This window comes from Emys orbicularis, chromosome 2 (genome assembly GCF_028017835.1).
Source record: "Emys orbicularis isolate rEmyOrb1 chromosome 2, rEmyOrb1.hap1, whole genome shotgun sequence".
Lineage (NCBI taxonomy): Eukaryota > Metazoa > Chordata > Testudines > Emydidae > Emys > Emys orbicularis.
In genome coordinates this window covers 179,752,612-179,773,227 of record NC_088684.1, presented here as the reverse complement: position 1 = coordinate 179,773,227, position 20,616 = coordinate 179,752,612, and the positions used below count along the sequence as shown (strand labels likewise).

At 36.8% G+C, this 20,616-nt stretch overlaps 1 protein-coding gene across 1 annotated transcript in view; it reads right to left on the bottom strand.

Annotated features, from left to right (window-relative positions):
• Positions 1–20,616, bottom strand: part of BRD9 (bromodomain containing 9) — a 53,300-nt gene that overhangs the window by 31,717 nt on the left and 967 nt on the right. Inside the window, exons 2-7 of the mRNA XM_065397892.1 lie at positions 16,992–17,212; positions 13,517–13,649; positions 11,084–11,144; positions 8,289–8,433; positions 4,218–4,328; positions 3,314–3,429 (exon numbers count right to left, since the gene is read on the bottom strand). Coding sequence (XP_065253964.1) covers positions 3,314–3,429; positions 4,218–4,328; positions 8,289–8,433; positions 11,084–11,144; positions 13,517–13,649; positions 16,992–17,212 — 787 coding nt within the window. The remainder of the gene's footprint in view (positions 1–3,313; positions 3,430–4,217; positions 4,329–8,288; positions 8,434–11,083; positions 11,145–13,516; positions 13,650–16,991; positions 17,213–20,616) is intronic.

Here is a 20,616-nt window from a genome sequence, read left to right as displayed (position 1 = left end):
CAGTATGTTTAAGAATCTGAAGTGCCTTCCAAAATCTGATTGGGACAGGGTGTGGAGCATGCTTTCAGAAGTCTTAAAAGAGCAACACTCCAATATGGAAACTACATAAACCAAATCAACCTTCTGCCGGTGGCATCTAACTCAGATGATGAAAATGAACATGTGTTGATCTGCACTGCTTTGGATTGCTATCGAGCAGAACCCATCATCCGCCTGGACGCATGTTCTCTGGAATGGTGGTTGAAGCATGAAGGGACATATGAATCTTTAGCGCATCTGGCACGTAAATATCTTGCAATGCTGGCTACAACCGTGCCATGCAAATGCCTGTTCTCACTTTCAGGTGACACTGTAAACAAGAAGTGGGCAGCATTATCCCCTGCAAATGTAAACAAACTTGTTTGTCTGAGCGGTTGGCTGAATGAGAAGTAGGACTGAGTGGACTTGAAGGCTCTATAGTTTTACATTGTTTTATTTTTGAATGCAGGTTTTTTTTGTACATAATTCTACATTTGTAGATTCAAATTTCATGATAAAGAGATTGCGCTACAGTACTTGTATTGAGTGAATTGAAAAATGCTATCTATTTTTATAGTGCAATTAACAAAAAATAAATATAAAGTGAGCACAGTACACTTTGTATTCTGTGTTGTAATTGAAATCAATATATTTGAAAAAATGGAAAACCATCCAAAAATATTTATATAAATAGTATTCTATTATTTTTTAATCGCATGATTGATCTTTTTAATCACTTGATAGCCCTAATGATAATATTATATCCCATTAACTAATAGTTTAAAAACATTAAAAGCTTAGGTCTCTGAGACACACTCAACATTGGAAGGAGTCAAATTTCTACACTTCTGTTCAGGAAACTTGATCAGTAAGTTATAAAGACCATGGGTGAAATTTTCAAAAGTGACTTAGGCACTTAGGATTTTAAATGCTTAAATTACTTTTGAAAAATGGAACTTAATTTTTTTTTGAAAATTTTACTTCACAACATTCTACTGGAAAAAACCCTAAAGGGTTCCCTCTCCCCCTTTTTATCATGAATGACTCATGTACAAACATGTACCTTTAGGTTCTGGTTGTGCTCCCATTGCAAAAGAACTCCTGCTGACTATAATGGTACACGATCAAGCCCTTCAGGTTGTGCAAGTTGTAAGTTGGTAAATGGGTGTGAATCTAAGGGCAGGACTTCTCTATCCGCCGGATCGGCGGGTAGAGATCGATCTATAGGGGATCGATTTATCGTGTCTTGGCTAGACGTGGCTAAATCGATCCCCGAATGCGCTCCCTGTCGACTCCGGAACTCCAGTTTAGGTCGACCCCACCCCTAGTATAGACCAGGGCTAAGTAATGAAGCCCAAGGGACTTATATAAACATTGAGGGGGCCAGGAGAAGGTGCAAACCACACCGAGATCACTTCAGAATTTGATCTCCTGGATGGAATTAGAGACCAGTAATTCAGTTATTTGAGTTTACACTTTGGTAGAGCACCAAGAGGAAGGATGGTCCAGTAGACAAGGTATTAGCCTGGGACCCGGGAGACTCAATGCCCTGCTCTGCCACAGACCGCCTGTGTTTTGAGAATAAGTACATTAAAGACTGCGAGGTCCTCAGATACTATGGTAATGGGGGCTGTAAGAATTAATCAGAATTGGGGCTCTACTGTGCTGGGCATTGTACAAGCCTAAATGAAGGTGTTCCTCCTTATTTTGTATGTAAATGATGTTGAGTCTGTATTCCCATTAACAGAATCCTACTTCCAGTTTACTCTCCTCAATTCCATCAAGTAACCCATGAAAAATAAACCAGTTTTATTAATGGAAGCACTAGCACTTACACTGTTGAACAACTCTCTCCCACTACAGTAGAACCTCAGAGATACAAACACCTGGGGAATGGAGGTTGTTCGTAACTATGAAATTTTCGTAACTCTGAACAAAACGTTATGGCAGGTCTTTTAGAAGCTTACAACTGAACATTGACTTAATACAGCTTTGAAACTTTACTATACAGAAGAAAAATGCTGCTTTTAGCCACCTTAATTTAAATGAAACAAGCACAGAACTGTTTCCTTACCGTGTCAAATCTTTTTTTAAAACTTTCCCTTAATTTTTTAGTAATTTACATTGAACACAGTACTGTACAGCACTGAATTTGCTTTTTTTTTGGTCTTGGCTGCTGCCTGATAGCGTACTTCTGGTTCCAAAAGAGGTGTGTGGTTGACTGGTCAGTTCGTAACTCAGGTGCTCATAACTCTAAGGTTCTACTGTATAATAATTCCAGTCAATGCAAACACTCAAAAACATTTGAAGAGTTCTATTTTTAACCCCACACCTCTGTCTCTCTCTCGCACACACACGGAACTGCTAAACTAATCTCCTGTTTCTTCCATTAGCCACTAAAGATGATTAGCAGAGCTGTCAATCACCAGGGCTGTTCCAAAAATCTCAGTGGCAGATTATATTCTAAATTTTTTTATATTTAAAAGGACACCATAAGCTTGGAAAAAAGCAATAATTGACTGGAAATTTTGGACCTAATATAGTTACTAATTACAGTAAGTAAGATTACCTTAACTGAAAAATGTTTGCAAAAAAGTTTACTATTTTTTCCAAGTGTGTTTACTCTGTTCATTTAACAAAATTGCTAGTTTTACTGTTTCCTTTGATAAAAAGACCCTTATAAACAACAAGAGGGGAAACATAAAACATGTTTAAAGGATTTGCATCCTGATACACAAACCTTCAGTTAAAAAAAAAAAAAAACTGTACTATTTACTAATTTTGGACTTTTTTTTGCAACATCTATTTCATAACTTTGGTGTCAAAATAGTCACTCTTCACAACTTGAAGTTCATAATTTCTCAGCAGGCTTGACATTACTCACAGGAACTATTTCTGCAACTTCAAGAACTTTTAGGAAATGTGATGAGAAAAGGTGGCAGACACTTGGAGGTGAAAGAGGCTTTAAGCAATCATTAAAATAAAGTCAGATCTTAATTTTAGAGCACGTAAAAGAGGAGGAGAAAATATTTATCTATTCATCAACAGTCAAGACAGGTTAGTTTGTAGAGGGAGGTATATTCAGCCTTAGAAGCAATGTGGTTATAGATTTGGAATCATCAACATGTGAAACTACTGCATGATCAAATTTCATGTTAACATTGTATTACTTAAAGCATCAAACACAAAACTGCAAAGAGTTGCTCCCTACTCCTTACCCAAGCGTGGCCTGCTGCATTGATCGAGAGTACAATAGCTGCCACAAAGCAGTATGCATTTCCATTAAGACCTTTACCTAATAACTTCTTTACTTGGCTTTTTGGATTTCTTGGCAGTCTCTACTTGTACAGGAACGACTTCAGGAACAGGTTCCTCAACAGCTGTGTCTTCATCACCCAAAAGAGCTGCCTGCTGAGAAAAATCCATGTCCTGCATAAACGACATGCTGCGCTTCAAAGCTAACAGCCGTTCCTAGAATCAGAAAGGACAGAGCGGCAGGGACTTTACCTTTCCCTCATAGCCAAGATGCTATGATAATGGGATGGGATGGGAATGGCCATGGCCTTATTTTGCTCCTATTGTCTAACTTCCAATGGTGATGCAACATGATTTGGTCATGGTAGCATGGCACCAGAATTTCTGCAGCTCGACTTTCAAGAAAAAGTAAGAACTACACAAGTAGATACAGCTGCCTATTTTACATATAGACTTACCATAACTGAACTGCAACACACATGCAAGGTAGCCTATAAACACTAGTCCACATTAACAACTATTCTACAGTAACAGACAAGGGGAAAATCCCCCAAATCTTTTTACAGTCATAAAACTTTTTAAAAGAGTTCAGCTCATTTAAAATCGATAGGGTAAATGAAATTTGTTTCTGGAGTGAAACCTTGTGTCCAAAGTTTCAGTCTGAAACAAATGTTTATAGTTGGGTTATATAGATTTAGGCCCTGTTTCTGCTCCCATTAAAGTTAGTGGCAAAGCTCCCGCTGATTTCAATGGTGCATAATCAGGACCTAAGAGAAAGGGGGTTTATAATGGAAATGCCGACAAGTCCTTAAATATAGCAGCACGGGTGGGCACTGCTATAATTAATGACAGATGGATGAAATAATGTTTATCACTATGACTGATTATAGTACTTGTCAGTTTAACAAATCTTTTCTGCTTTTTGTTTTTAATAGATCTCTTACTTTGCTCATCATCTTAAAGCCTGTGTGGAGTATCTTCTTGGCTAGCTTGTAGTAAACAGTATCTGGTCTGTTGTACGTCATTGCATTATCACACATCAGTTTAAAATCTGCCTGAAAAATACAAAACACAAGAGTTGCTAAAACTTCATATCTCCTTCAATAACTGAACATAAAAAAGAGCTCCAGATAACATCCTGTGAAGACAGCCACATTAAGACGCATTCAATGCAAAGACATTTTGAGAACACCAAGAAGTGTCCAAAGACATTAAGTGAATATGAGTCAAAAGTGTAAAAGTGACTTGCAAAGGGTTGCGCCTTTTTTGCTTCCTTATGATGTTCAGTGAAGTCCTGAAAGGTTAAATTTTATTTATTTATTTTATGCACACACAATTTTTTCCTTGTTCGTTTTTTAAACTCAGAAGTAGCTGGAATATAAAGTCAGGTTTTTCTTGATTTTCCAGGAGGGCTCACTGGGGGGATGGAGTAGTCACAGATCTGTATTGTGAGCTCCCTCGCTCCTTAACTGAAGGTTTTTGGGTCACAATCTTCAAGACATTTTCCCCCTCCCAATCATTTATTCCAATTTAAATTAAAATGATGTAAACAAAAGCATAGGACAAGGAATTTTAAAACAGCCTGAATAAAAATCAGTTCTCTTAATCTGGTTTAATTGCATGACATCTCTGATGTTACTATTACAGTTCTATAGTGTCTTTCAAGAGAAACAGGGTACAAAAGAACAGAATTTCTAAAGTAAAAGCATTTTTGAAACTACCTTTCAGACATCCTTTAAACATAAAAATAAAAAAGTAGAAAAGGCATAAACACATTTTTTCTTCTTTTGCTTTCCATGTCACCTTTAAAATCTGCTACTTCTCACGTCTGGACTTCTCTAAAGGGATCAGTAACAGAGGTATATTCTGATGTAAACTGGATAAGCCTTTTAAGTGTGCAATTCCTTTCCATACACATTAAAAAAGAACAATATTCATTATTATTGTCTCACAATAACCCAATGGAAAGTAATATTAGCAGTTTTACATGAGATCCATGAACTAGTTAAAAAAATTCTTCTGTAGACTTGAAATGGATATGAAAGTTTCAGAAGATTGCAAAGCAAGAATCAAAGTGAACACTCAAGTCCCTTGGCCCTTATTAAATTAGATTAGGGCATGTTAAATTAGAGCTAGCTTGACAGCACTGGTTCCCAAAGGTGGCTGTAACTCCCACTAACACTTTAAATATTGAAAGGGTGGCTGTTCAAACAACTAGATCTGAATGATTCTCTGCAAACAAATCAGGTAGCTACTCATGCAAATCATAATTTCTTGGTCATTTGTGCATGAACATACCCTATCTGTGGTTGCACTTTTGTGCAGGGAATTATGTGCCTTTTTGAAAAACAAGCCTTTGGAGTTTATAGACTCAGGGCCAGATTTTCAAAGGTGTTTAGGCATTTTAAAATGCAGATTGGAGCCTAATGGGATTTTAAAAAGCTCCTAGGTGCCTATCATTGGAGTTAGGCACTTAGGTGCTTTTTAAAATCCCATTAAGTGCCTAACTACATCTTTAAGTGCCTAAAGACCTTTGAAAATCTGGACCTAAACTTCTAACCAGATTCTGATCTCAGAAGAAACTATTTAAATTAGAATAAATCTTTTTTCTTAAATTTCCTGGTTCAAAGCAGGGATTGGGAAAGTGCTGCTTTGATACCTAGGGCAGAAGCCATCAATACAATGCTAAAGAAGCAGAGGGGCACAGTCACAGCTGCTGTGACTACTTGAGGTTAAGTGATTTGCCTCTAGCCTCTTTGATTAAAGAGACAACTTGAGGGACAGAAATGGGGGATTGAGAACAAGGGCACATGAGTGAAGGAGCAAACAAGGTAGGGACTCTGGGCTCTATGCGACATGACTCCTGAAGAGCTGTTTGGGGAGGACAAAAGTCTTTTCCTAAGCTACTGGCCTTGGAATAAGCTTCACTCCTTGGCAGCAAAGCTATCGCAGGCTCCCCTCACCCAATCTCTTTCCTTAGTTGACGTGTATGTTTCTGAATGACTCTTCTCTTACACGGAAATATTTATTCAGGTCAAGTACCTCAGATAATCATAACTGGTGTAGCAGCAGTTAAGAGTTCACTCCTGTAAACAGAACTAGAATGAACATTTATGGCTTTATAGGTAAAACCCAACAGCTCAAACTTCATCTCAAAAGCAAAATACCAGTCAGGGCTTATCATGGAATACTGGTGTAATGTGCTTCCTGTACACTTAATAAGGGAACCATCACATTTTGCACCAGCTACAATTTCAATGTGGGACTATGCCCATAAGAAATATAGAATGTCCTGCAACAAGTAACCTGAGATGACAAAGTATGAACCACAATGATGAAACCCACATCTGAAAGAAAAGGATGCAAACTCTTTGTTGAGTACAGGAGATGAGACACTTGGCAACCTCTACTCCCAGAGTATTCAGTAGAAACTGGAGCTACAAAAAGAAACCCAGGTGAAGACTTTGGAAACAAATGACAGACAATCCTGCTAATAGGGGGTGATGATATAATTGTCATAATTTCTGGGGTGGCTTCTCCTCTGCTTACAACCACTATCTCAGTCTTGCCTGTGTTGAAACTCAGCCTTCCAACTCTCACCCACTCCTTGCTGTTAAGACGCTGAATAGCTCATTCCAATGAACCAGTAGAGTTGGAAGAGACAGAAACAAAAGGTGAGTGTTAGTACACTGAAAAGACTGCAACCCAGACCTTTCTTACCAACTCCCGTAATGGCCTCATACTTCACTGAGCAAGAGAGAATAATTGCACAATCCCGAATGAGAGCACCTTTGGGAAAGACAAGTAATTGTTTGCCCAATACCACCCTGTGGGACCTCTCAAAGAAAGGAACAGAACCACTCAACAGCAACACCGCCAACCTCTATTAAGTTCTAAAGATGCATCAATACCACCTTATGAACAATGATATTCAAGGCAGCTGATGGATCTAAAAGAATCACTATGAACATCTTGTTTTCATCCATCACCAGTGGAGCAAGCAATACCACCAATGTAGTTCCTGGTAACTAGAACCAAAATACACCCAATGGGAATGAAACAGGCCATTTCTTCAAATCCCCTAAAACAAGTCATCAATAACCAAGAAACTGGTCCAATGCTAGCCGGCAATTTCAAATTGTAAATCACTTGGAAAAGGCAATAATCAAAGACTGAAACACTAACTGTACAAAAAGATAATACAAACTAAAATTAGAATTATTCTTTATCAGAGGGCAGGTCTACACTACTGCTTAAATCGATCTAACTTAAAAAAATAAAAATAAATAAAAGCCAGCCCCCTGAGCAATGCAAGTTACAGCACCCTAAGCACTGTCCACACTGGCGCTGTGTTGGCAGGAGATGCTCTCTCCCAACATAGCTTCTGCCTCTTACAGAGGTGGAGTAATTATGCCAACAGGAGAGCGCTCTCCCATCGGGAGAGCTACACCGATGTAGCGCTTCTAGTGTAGACCTGCCCTTATACAAAAGTATCTGCCAAAGAATTATGGAGATGCTAATAGCAGCTCTCTAGTTAAAGCGGAGCTGAAGTTTCCACATACAGCACGTATTTCATTTATGTCATAGAACATCACGATCATTTAACATAAGTCAAAGTGTCTCCAAAGGGCACCATCACCTTTTGGTCATTAATGAACTAATCTAGATTTAAACAAATCATCTAGAGTTCTCTAAAACAAAGTTCTTCTCAACCTGTTTTTCTGAATGTTATCTCCTTGTAGCACTGAATTGCATACCACAGTAAGTTTATCAGTAGTACACATTCTTCCTCTGCAATAATCTTAGCAGTTGCCCTAGGACAGCGTGACAGATATATACAGAGTATAGAGTATAATCCCACTCCTACTAACAGAATGTAAAAGTGTGATGAATTATTTATAAGTAAATTACATGTTAGAAGCCTGACTGACAAACTAATTTCACTTAAAAATCTGACTCAAATTAAAGTTTTTTATTGAAAATGTTTTGAAATAACCATATCCTTATCACTTCACCTTGAATTCGGTGACTGATTTGTACTCATTTGCTGCTATTTTGTCCTTCATAGTGCCAAAATCCATGGGATGTTTTATTATCATGGAATATCCAGGAGCAATGGCATCCGTGACTGGAAAAGCAAAAAACCCATGAGGATCTTTCCTAAAAATTGAATAAAAATATGTATAATTATGCTAGGAAACAAAATGATCATTACTCCTTATAGCATACCATTTTATGTCATTAACACCAGTTGTCGCTTAAAAAAAAAAAAAAGTATCTGCTGATATGGGAGAGAGTTTTGACTTGATTTAAGAATATTTAGTCTGTGTGGGAATATTTTTATTAAGGCTGTCGATTAATTGCAGTTAACTCAAGCGATAAAAAAATTAATCACAATTTAAAAAAATGTATAGCAATTAATCACAGTTTTAATCGCACTGTTAAACAATAGAGTACCAATTGAAATGTATTAAATCTTTTTGGATGTTTTTCTACATTTTTAAATATATTATTTCAATTACAACACAGTATACAAAGTTGACAGTGCTCACTTTATATTATTTTTGATTACACATATTTGCACTGTAAAAATGGCAAACAAAAGAAATAGTATTTTGCAATTCACCTCATAAAAGTACTGTAGTGCAATCTCTTTATCGTGTAAGTGCAACTTACAAATGTAGATTTTTATTTGTTACATAACTGCACTCAAAACCAACGTCTTGTAAAACTTTAAAGCCTACAAGTCCACTTAGTCCAACTTCTTGTTCAGCCAATCACTAAAAGAAACGAGCTTATTTACATTTACAGGAGATAATGCTGCCCGCTTCTAATTTAGAACGTCACCTGAAAGTGAGAACAGGCGTTCGCATGGCACTTTTGTAGCCGGCATTGCAAGGTATTTATGTGCCAGTTATGCTAAACATTCGTACGCTCCTTCATTCTTCGGCCACCATTCCAGAGGACATGCTTCCATGCTGATGATGCTTGTTAAAAAAATAATGCATTAATTAAATTTGTGACTGAACTCCTTGGGGGAGAATTGTATGTCTCCTATTCTGTTTTACCCGCATTCTGCCATATATTTCATGTTATAGCAGTCTCAGATGATGACCCAGCACATGTTCGTTTTAAGAACACTTTCACTGCAGATTTGACAAAACGCAAAGAAGGTACCAAAGTGAGATTTCTAAAGATAGCTACAGCACTCGACCCAAGGTTTTAGAATCTGAAATGCCTTCCAAAATCTGATCGGGGCGTGGAGCATGCTTTCAGAAGTCTTAAAAGAGCAACACTCCAATGCGGAAACTACAGAACCCGAACCACCAAAAGAGAAAATCAACCTTTCTGCTGGCGGCATCAGACTGAGATGATGAAAATGAACATGCGTCGGTCCACACTGCTCTGGATGGTTATCGAGTAGAACACGTTATCAGCATGGACGCATGTCCTCTGGAATGGTGGTTGAAGCATGAAGGGACATATGAATCTTTAGTGCATCTGGCACATAAATATCTTGCAACGACGGCTACAATAGTCCCATGCGAATGCCTGTTCTCACTTTCAGGTGACATTGTAAATAAGAAACGGGCATTATCTCCCGTAAATGTAAACAAACTCGTTTCTCTTAGCAGTTGGCTGAACAAGAAGTAGGACTAAGTGAATTTGTAGGCTCTAAAGTTTTACATGGTTTTGTTTCTGAATGCAGTCTTTTTGTACATAATTCTACATTTGTAAGTTCAACTATCATGATAAAGAGATTGCACTACAGTACTTGTATGAGGTGAATTGAAAAATACGATTTTTTTTTTACAGTGCAAATATTTGTAATAAAAAATAAATATAAAGTGAGCACAGTACACTTTGTATTCTGTGTTGTAATTGAAATCAATGTATTTGAAAATGTAGAAATTATCCAAAACTATTTAAATAAATGATATTCTATTATTGTTTAACAGTGTGATTAATCGTAATTAATTTTTTTAATCGCTTGACAGCCCTAATTTTTATTTATAAGCCAGTGCTTGAAATTAATTGTTTATTTATTGTTTATTTATTTATTGTTTATTGATTTACTGGTATACATTTTGCATTTAAATCTGTATTAGTTTCCCTTAAACAACAAAAGATCTGTAGAAATTGTGGTCACTCAATACCTTGCAGTATTAACTCTTGTTTTCATCTTTTTGATTAGTATTTTTCTTCTTTTTTACTAAAGCAGTTAATTAAGAGTGGTGTTCCTGATTAACTAGTTTTAGAATAGCTGATTAATAGTCTCAAATTAAGTTGATAGTTTTTTTGTTTTTTTACAAAGGGAGAAAAAATAGGTTCTACTAGTGATTTTTCAAAGACTTGGACTATACGCAGCTGATATCTTACAAAAAATTATAAAATGAAAAAACCTCTCCCAACCAGTGAGTTAACAGCTAATTAATTATGAACTTTTATTTGAATCAGACTGAGAATAAATCATAAGATTTTACCAGAGATTATTCCATTTTATGGAACAAAAGTTTGCAGTTGGTTTCCAATCCCTAAAATAAGTAATTAATGTACTAAAGTGCCCTAGAGCAAAAATCAAATTACTAATGATAGCAGAAACTTTTAGTTCCTACTTTTCTAAATGCAATTAATCTTGAATAGTTTCTCTTACTGGGTCCAATAAGGTAGCAATGGAGGTAAACCAAATTATAAATCAGTCTGAAATGATTCATCCCAAAATGAAGACCAAATTAGAAGGTTCTAAAGCAGCATGTTAATAAGCATCAGTTACCATCTACACAGCTGTCTATATAATATGCAGACCTACCTTTGCAACTGGCGAAGGAAATGCTCTAATAATTGTTGGATGGGTGTGCTCTCATTTTCAGCTGCAATTTGAGAGAGTGAAAAATATTTATAAAGTTCAGTCAAATGACAGTATTTACTTCAGACCAAAGTTCACGTTTTATACACCTCTACCCCAATATAACGCTGTCCTCGGGAGCCAAAAAAATCTTACTGCGTTATAGGTGAAACCGCATTATATCGAACTTGCTTTGATCCGCCGGAGTGCGCAGCGCCGCCCCCCCCCAAGCAGTGTTTTACCGCGTTATATCCGAATTTGTGTTATATCGGGGTAGAGGTGTACCTAACAGTCTTTAATGCATAGCCCTGCGGCTCGAACTCGCTCCAGAAGCCAATAAGCCTTGCATTTCAAAGGCAGCAAAAGCTCATACAATAAATCTATTCCTGATATGCAATAAAGCTTTATTTCCTTATATGTTAGTTATTTAATTATATTAAATGAGAAATGTTCATGCTGCATAGAAGTAAAAGAAATATATACACTATGGTGCTTACAGCAACATAATCGTCCATGACACACAACCTGCCTATTTTATGGCAAGTATTTAACAAGGAGTAATATATTCAGGCATCTGTTTAACAAGAAAACGATCTCCTATGTGACCACTGACTGTGCAGATATTGCTGCAGAAGTGCTGATTTCTCCATTTCCTGACTTCATTTTATCAGTGCAACCTTAGTGTTCCATTTACAAAAAATTTTGCATTAGTTTTCCTAAGCTTTGGGTTAATTTTAAAAAAATAAAGACAAAGAACAAACAATTAATTACTGTACAGACGAATCTATGAAGTGCACACTGATCCCTTAACGGTTGTGCACTTCAAGGAGAGTGCACAGATTTAGCAGTTGCAAGAATTAAACAATCAATATTCTGAAATCTCCTGGAAAGCAGATTAAGGCCCACTTCTCACCTGATAACAGAGACCCTCTTCCCCTTTCCTGGGGAAGCCACATCTCTAGATAGGTGAAAAAGAGCAGCCCACAGGACACATTTCACAGTCATCGGTTTCAAATTTGCCAGGCTTTCAATGCCCCAGTGTGTTCAGAGGCAGTAAATGTGAATGACCTGTAGGATTATGGCTCATTCTGACAGTGGGCTCACACCCTCCATTTAGGGAGCACCCATAACCTGCAAATTCCTCAAGATTGATTTGCTCAGTTGATAAGTATAGTTCCCATCTTTGGTTTGCCCTGTCAACAAGCAGCATTCTAATCTTATGAAGATTGAAATGAAGCCTGCTAATTTTCATACAAGTCCAGATTTCTGCTAGACATTTACTGAGGTATCTTTCAAGGAAGCAGCCTAAGCAAAGTTAACATGGCACTCGGGAGTGAGATTCCTTTGTCCTGAACATTTTTGTTAGTAAAGGCTTTCAAAGAATTTAGAAGTCTGAAGGATTTAAAAAAAGAATGGCTTATAAAAATTATCTAAATTTAATATTGAGCATTGGCTCCAGGATCTGATGGAATTTGTATAGTGAGACGGGATAAACACACGCATTACAGGTACATGCACTAGCTGCCTGTTGGCACCTGAAAAGGTTTTAAGGTTTTATAAGCCAAAATTAACAACATAATGACTTAGGACCTGTGTACTTGAGAGCCTGCCACAAATAATATCAGGTAGGTGCTTGAGCTGAAGTTTGACAATTTAGAAAAGAAAGCTTGCTGCTGGCGAGGCATTCTCCCTTGCCTGTGGATTTGCTCCTGTACTGGTCCAAAATAGTGTGAATTTTCTGACACTTAGCGCATACTGCAAAGACCAATTTTTGCACAGGACATTGAGGGAAGGGTATGGTGTAGAGGTGGAAGAGGAACTTGGGGAAAGCTTATGGACTGGGATTTTGTTATGTTTTCTGCTCAATCACTGCTTTGGTGTGGAATCTCTGGCTCTTTTGCTCGTTTTTGCATTTTATTATTGTAGGTTATATTTTAATGTCATGTCAGGAAGTTAGAGAAATGCACAGGTGTCCTTTATATGTTCAATCAAAATAATTACATGTAGCTGCAGATCACCTTATTCTGGTGCACATACTGCAAATAGAAATACTGGAATGACACTTAAATATCCTTTTTATACTTCAAACAGGCAAATGCACTCTGATGTGAACTTGTGAAGAACTAACTGAAAATTTACTTCTAACTGGCACCTGGGAATGTACCCATCAAGCCCCAAAGGTGGTAAGAGGAATAACTGCTTTGCAGTATCTTTCCAACCTGGAAAGGTCCGCTGAAATCCAGGGATTTCACCAGAAATCGCTATATTCTGCTTGAAAGCTTAATACCCTGGTATATTATCAGAAGTATTATTTTAACACTCAGTTATGAACAATTTTAAAGAACATATTAGGAAATTTAAATTTTCCAGGTTTCCCATCTAGTCTTGGTCACTTACCTGGCTGAGTTCTGCAAGCTCTGACTGGGCGATCTGGAGGTGGCTCAACTTCCACTTTTTTCCCAGGATCAAAGTCATCCGTTTCTCCCTCAGTGTCACACTGCTCTTTCTCCCTCTTTCTCTTCTTTTCTTCCTAATATAGCAAGGATAGGAGATAGTTAAAAGAAGATATTCACAAAGGGCAGTTCAGGTTCAAATAAAATATTCTCATACAAAAACCTTTTATTAAAATAATACTAAGTATCCAAGTGACACCAATGAAAGTCAAGAAATTTAAAGACAAATATACACTTTCTTCAAATCCCTGGGGGGGGGGGGGGGGGGGGGAAACAGACTCCTAGTGCTGAACTGTAAGATGGACAATTATGGTTTAAAGCACAACCTTATACATACTTTCTTTAAAATGATTTCTGTTACTTACAATAACTGTTTGTAAATCATTTCCATTTCTGTATCTATTCAGCTACTTTTTTTGGTTGATAGTTGCTATGCTTCTGCTGAAAAAATGGCATTAAAATGTATACAAATAATTGCACAATGAAAGAGCCCAGTTAACTGTAAAGTTCTGTAAGTCCTAACTGGTCAGCTGTGATGCTTCATCTTATAGTTACTATGAATGAAGTAAGAAGCACGTAGCTTTGCCTTGTTCACTGCACATTTACAGTATGGTGCAGTAAGTACACTGAAACTCAAACTCCACAGTAGAGCAACTACAAATGCTTTGCAAGATTGGCGATATTTGACAGATCTCCTGTAAGCCTCCATAGCACGTGAACTATCTTGTATTGAATTAGGCGGCCTCACTCCATTTTTTACTACAGTGCTTACTGATGCACGCTCAGAGCAGCCCTCTGTCATTTACAACATTTGGATGCATCACTGTTAAAAGGTTCTATAATTTTAGACTACTGCACATCTGCTAGTTATGAAGGTTTGAAAATCGTGACTTAGAAAAGTAAAATAAAAATCATCATAGGACACAGCAACACACTTTTCTTCCCTAATGTCTGTTATTCTGTCCAATTTCAGTTTTTTAGTCCCAGGTAATTAGTGGTAATAGAGATGTTCAAAAATACATTGCAAAAATGTTTCCACAACAGAAACCATTTTTTCCAGTGCCTCGTTCTCAAGAATTTCTGACCCATTTTTGATCAGATCAAACTTTCCAGAAAAATTCACTCTTAGGCAGAAAACAAACGTTGAAGATAATTCAAGTCACCTTGCCTAATGCACTACTGGAAGGTGTAGATACTACAGGGATGAAGGCCCTATAAGAATCTAAGGAGAATAGAACTGAAAGGTGAAAGATTCAAAAAGATTTTAGCAAATAAAAGAAGAATGCTTAGACAATACTTAACTACAGATGTCACTAACTTCACACCTGTTTATGGAATACAGGTCAGTCTCATCTTGTATAACATAATACAGCTTTCAGTAGCACAAGTCTGGGAAAGCCACATTATTTACAACTAGCAAAGAAACAAGTGGGAAATGCAGGTTATTGCAAATGAGGGCCAATAAAATCTTTATATCACACCAAACCATGGACTTTATGTATATTATAAAAGAGCTATTTTAGGAATGCTTTAAGGCATTTTACAAAATGTTATACTTTTTATTTTTAAAATCCCTCTCCTTTTGGTAAAGCCAAGCGGCTAAGTTATCAAGGGTATCTGTGCAGGTCTCAAAGGGAGCCACAGAAGCCTTTAATTACTATCTAAAATAGATTTTCTATATCTAAGGATGTTAGTTTTGAAGTCTGACATGTCAGGAACTTCCAAGACAAGAATCACATGCTGGATTCAGTTCAGAAGCTGGGACTCTCCCCTTCTCGATGTAATAAAGCACCTGTTTTTAACTCCAATGAGATGTAACATATCAGATTTTAAAAATGCAACATTTTCAATTGTAGACAAGCCGTCATGAAGACTGATTAGTGGATAATACAGTAAAAGATTTATAATAAAATCATTTATTACATTGTTCTGCAAATTATCCTATGAATACCTTCCATATATGTGAGGAGCACACAGACATTTCACAAGTTATAAGAACACACCCTTCCTGTTGTCTCAGGGAACATTAAGATACTGGGAGCCTCTGGAAGGGTAATTAAATCTAAGGACTGTTAGCTGACCACATCACATATTTTGGCTAAGAACAGGGAGAACAACAGTCACTAGGAGCCAAACCACACAGGTAGGCTTGGAAGGATGAGATTTTTAATCGGTAAATATTTGTAAATGTTGATTTCATCATAGACAAACAAACCAACAAAAAAAGTCCATAAAAATAATTGAAATTTGCACACAAAGAAAAAAATATGCAGCTTGAGGACTTAAACTCTAATAACAATATTTACTTTGTATATTTTGACATGTGATGTTGACAATTTATGTTTTAGCAGGTTTCAGAGTGGTAGCCGTGTTAGTCTGTATCAGCAAAAAGAACGAGGAGTACTTGTGGCACCTTAGAGACTAACAAATTTATTTGGGCATAAGCTTTTGTGGGCTAAAACCCACTTCATCTTGGGTTTTAGCCCACGAAAATTTATGCCCAAATAAATTTGTTAGTCTCTAAGGTGCCACAAATACTCCTTGCTCTTCATGTTTTAACAGTTTATAAAGTTTTAACTTTCTGAATCTCAATGTCTACTGTCATTAAATAGTTATTGTCTGACTCCTCCCATAATTTCCTATAAGTATGAAAATTTAAATGGATAAAAATTGAAAAAATGGTGAAAAAATAAACATTGATATCTGTCAAAACTATAAAACATATTGAATTCTGCCAAGCCCACGTACAGGGCTTTGTAGATCAATAAACATCTTGAACTGCCCTCAAATGTTAACAGGGAGACAATGCAGTATCTGAAACAGTGGTGTAACACATATCCTGCACAACATTGTGCTAAACAAGAGGGTAGTCTTATTCTGCACCAACTGAAGTGGTCTTTAGAGATAGTCCCACATACAACATGTTAACTCATCCGACATGGAGGTGACAAAGGCATAGATGACTATGGCAAGTGAAGAAACTGAAAAATAGTTACACCAGTTGTAGAGGACTTCAATGGGGCTACTCATAGGAGTAAATTTAAAAACACATGCATAAGCATTTGCATAATTAGAGATTGAGGGATTATAAAATTTAGTTCTACTCCAACTTCTAAATGCAATTAATTTGGTGAAATACAGCCCTCACTTTTGTTTTTTTAAAAATTTGGACAAAACACAAAAAAAGGGTTTTTTGTTTGTTTTTAAGAGCGAGATGAAAATATACAAAAAGGACCCTCATTGGATTAGAAGTGATGGAAAGGAAGAAATAATACTGTTATGTTTTAGTTATTCCTCTCAGTCAACTGTATCTTAAACTGAAATGTGCATTTTCATGTAAGTGTCATCTGACACTTTTCAGATATGACAAGCAAATGTGAAAAGAATTTGTACCCCTGCATTCTCGAGTCATTGTTTACCTTTCTCTTCCTTCTCTCTTCGTCATCAAGATGTTTTTCTTTTTCTTTCTCAGACTTTTTTTTCTTTTTCTTCTTCTTTTCTTTGTGTCGCTCTCGCTCATGGTCTGACCTGTCATCGTAATAACTTGAATCATGCCCTGATCCTGAGAGTTCAGTGACCTCACTTCCTCCAACTTTAAGCACTAGCTTCAAGGGCTTTTCCAGGGGCTTATCCACATAATCTAAATTAAAACATAGTAAAAAAATTCATAAACACACAAAAAAGTTACACAGTAAACAATAATAGTTTTCAGACAGTATCATTCTACTGAAAATTCCATTTACAAACTAGCGTATAGTGTAATTACTGTGAAATGTATATGTATATGAAGGAGTATACAAAAGAAAAAATCCTAAATTGACAGATGAGGTAGGAAACAGCTGTCCTAAACAGTCAAAAATATTGGTTTCCTTAAATTTAACTTTATACAAGAAAATAATAAGGATTCATAAAAAAAATCAATCTCCTATGTTCTAGAAAACATCAGAAAAATTGTGTAATTGGGTACCAATCCTGAAAACACATTCACACATGCTTAGCTTTACTCACTTGAGTAAGGTAAAGTACAGGTATAAATGTTTGCAGGATCCAGGAACAACAGTTTCTAAAGTAAGAATCTCCACAATTCATTGTCTGACAAGAAATTAAATCCATCTTTTATATTAAAAACAAATATTGTGGCAACTATTTACAGACTGTTTTTTTTAAAATCAGCATTTCAACTATTTGCTTAAGTAATTTCCTCTTGAACCACTAAGGAGCCAACATTTCATTATTCCTTTTTCTGCTATTGATGCCTGTCCCATAGATTATAACTTTCTAACAAATAAACTATGTTCATGTGAGGCCAAAAGAATTGAAAACATTTGTAAAGAACCGAGACTGTAAACTGCAGTTATTTGATTCTTTATCAGATTAATTCAATTCACCATCTTATTTAAACAACAAGGAGTCTGGTGGCACCTTAAAGACTAACAGATTTATTTGGGCATAAGCTTTCGTGGGTAAAAACCTCACTTCTTTGGATGCATAGAGTGAAAGTTACAGATGCAGGCATTATATACTGACACATGGAGAGCAGGGAGTTCCTTCGCAAGCTTTTCCTCTCCTGGAATTGACACCCCCTCATCCATTATTGGGAGTGGACTACATCCACCCTGACTGAATTGGCCCTGTCAACACTGGTTCTCCACTTGTGAAGTAACTCCCTGCTCTCCATGTGTCAGTATATAATGCCTGCATCTGTAACTTTCACTCTATGCATCCAAAGAAGTGAGGTTTTTACCCACGAAAGCTTATGCCCAAATAAATCTGTTAGTCTTTAAGATGCCACCAGACTCCTTGTTGTTTTTGTAGATACAGACTAACACGGCTACCCCCTGATACTTGACACCATCTTATTTAAAGTGATTCAGGACAGCAGAAATGAAAATGGTTCAGTTAATAACATAAGAGAGAACTGGATAAAAAAAGACTGGTGTCAGAATAGTTTATATATATCCTTAGCTTGTGCATTCCAGAGTTTTTATGGCTGTGTTCAATAGTCCATCTTCTCTTGAATCGCACGTAATCATAACTAACATTTATGAAGTTTTTTTGTTTTGAACTACTTGAAATCAATGACTTAAAAAACTAATATTTTTTTGTTTTTAAAAATAAACTTATTTAAAATTAAATTTGAAACTATGATTATCTATATTAGGGCCTAAACTTACTATCTTATATTAATTTAAAATTAAATAAAATTAATATTAGGCAGTACATGTTTGCTACTGGAGTTTTAAAGAAAGACCAACTACTGAACTGCTGGAAGTGATTGGCTAAGCACCTAGAACCAGAGTTTGCTGAAGTGCTAAACCAGCTTTTGACAGCAAATATCCTTTTCTGCAGGTGCCAAGAGAATATTTTCCTTTCAGTTTATTCAACTAGTTCAGTTAAATGACTGGTTTCTCAAGTTTGAGTGAACTAATTGGGAACTGAAAAAGCAGGAAAGCTTGTGTTCCTCTTCCAATCTATGAAAAAAGCTAAGGCCTTGTCTACACTACCAAGTTTTGTCGCCAAAACAGCAAGAGCGTACACACTACAACAGGATTTTGTCACGGAAAAACGCCCAGTTTTGGCAACAAAAAACATCCACCCCAGGAGAGACTTTTGTCTTTTCCCTTCCCTTTATTATGGACAAAGAGCCAGTGTAGACACTGCTGATTGTTTTGTCAACAGAACTGGCTTCCGCCAGTATCCCACAATGCCTGCCCTGATTGCTCTGCTCAGTGTTTTGATCTCTGCTGCCCTGCAGGCATGCACCCCTCCCCTTTCAAAGCTCCGGGAATTATCTGTGTGCTGCTCAGAAACGGAGAGCAAATCATTGGAATGCTCCTGTTCTGCCCTGAAGTAGGAACACAGCAGCAGGCAGACTGCTGCTGCAGGTGGAGGGGAACAGACTGCTGTGCTGCTTTGCCATTCCTTAACATGGAGAGCTCACAGAGCTATTCATGATGCTGCTCTCGGCAGCTGAGGGGGCTGTGGGAGAACTAGGAGAGAATCCCAAGATGTGCAGGGATCAGCTCTTCCTTCCCACAACGCTGCACTGTGGGATCAATGCACCATGGTGCATTGCTCACCCTGTTGATTGATGATGGTGTCCCCAATGTGGACATGATCTGTCGACAGATGGAGCAAGTGTGAACACCCTTTGGTGATTTTTGTTTTGTCAACTTTTAGGTGTCGACATAACCTTTGTCAACAAAACTTGGTAGTGTAGACAAGCCCTTAGTGTGAGAAGATGAGAACTACTAGGGCTTGTCTACACTTAAAACTCTGCAGCTGTGCCACTGTAACATTTAAACATAGACACTACCTACGCAGATGGGAAGATTCTACTATCAATGTAGGTAATCCACCTCGAGGAGGTAGCTAGGTCGACAGAAGAATTATTCCATTGCCTAGCACTATCTACATGGGGACTTTCTGTCTATATGTAGATTTTTCACACCCCTGGACTGATGTAGTTAAACCGACCTAATTTTTTACTGTAGACCAGGCCTTACTTATAAAACCTTGAAGAACAGTGACCAGACACAACCAGCTCAATTTACTAATTACTTCCTTTGTTTAATAAATCAGTCTTAAATGCAAAACATGTTTTAATAAAAAAATATAATCAGCACATTGAAGACAATTTTAAAAATTAATTTAAAAAATAAGATGTTGCTTTTTTGCGCATTTTAAAATGAATTCCAATATTCATCCCAGTACAGCTTATCACAAATCACAAGTAAAAAATTAATTTAATAAATGCAATTCACCATTTTCTAATAGAAAAAATAAGAATCTGATTAAATGTATGTTAACCTACATAATTGCTTACATATGTACAGATGTAGCATGTTGTCCTAGCTAGCAAAATAAAGTACCAATTTTAGCGCAGAGCTATCTTTAGCTGTAAATCAACGTTTTAATGGTTACCAACCCATGAGAATCAACATTTCTTTAGAAAAATAACTAAAGTTAAAATGCAAAAACACAATTAAGACAGATGATTTAAACCATGATTGAAATTGGTGATTTAAACTGCTCGGATTTAAA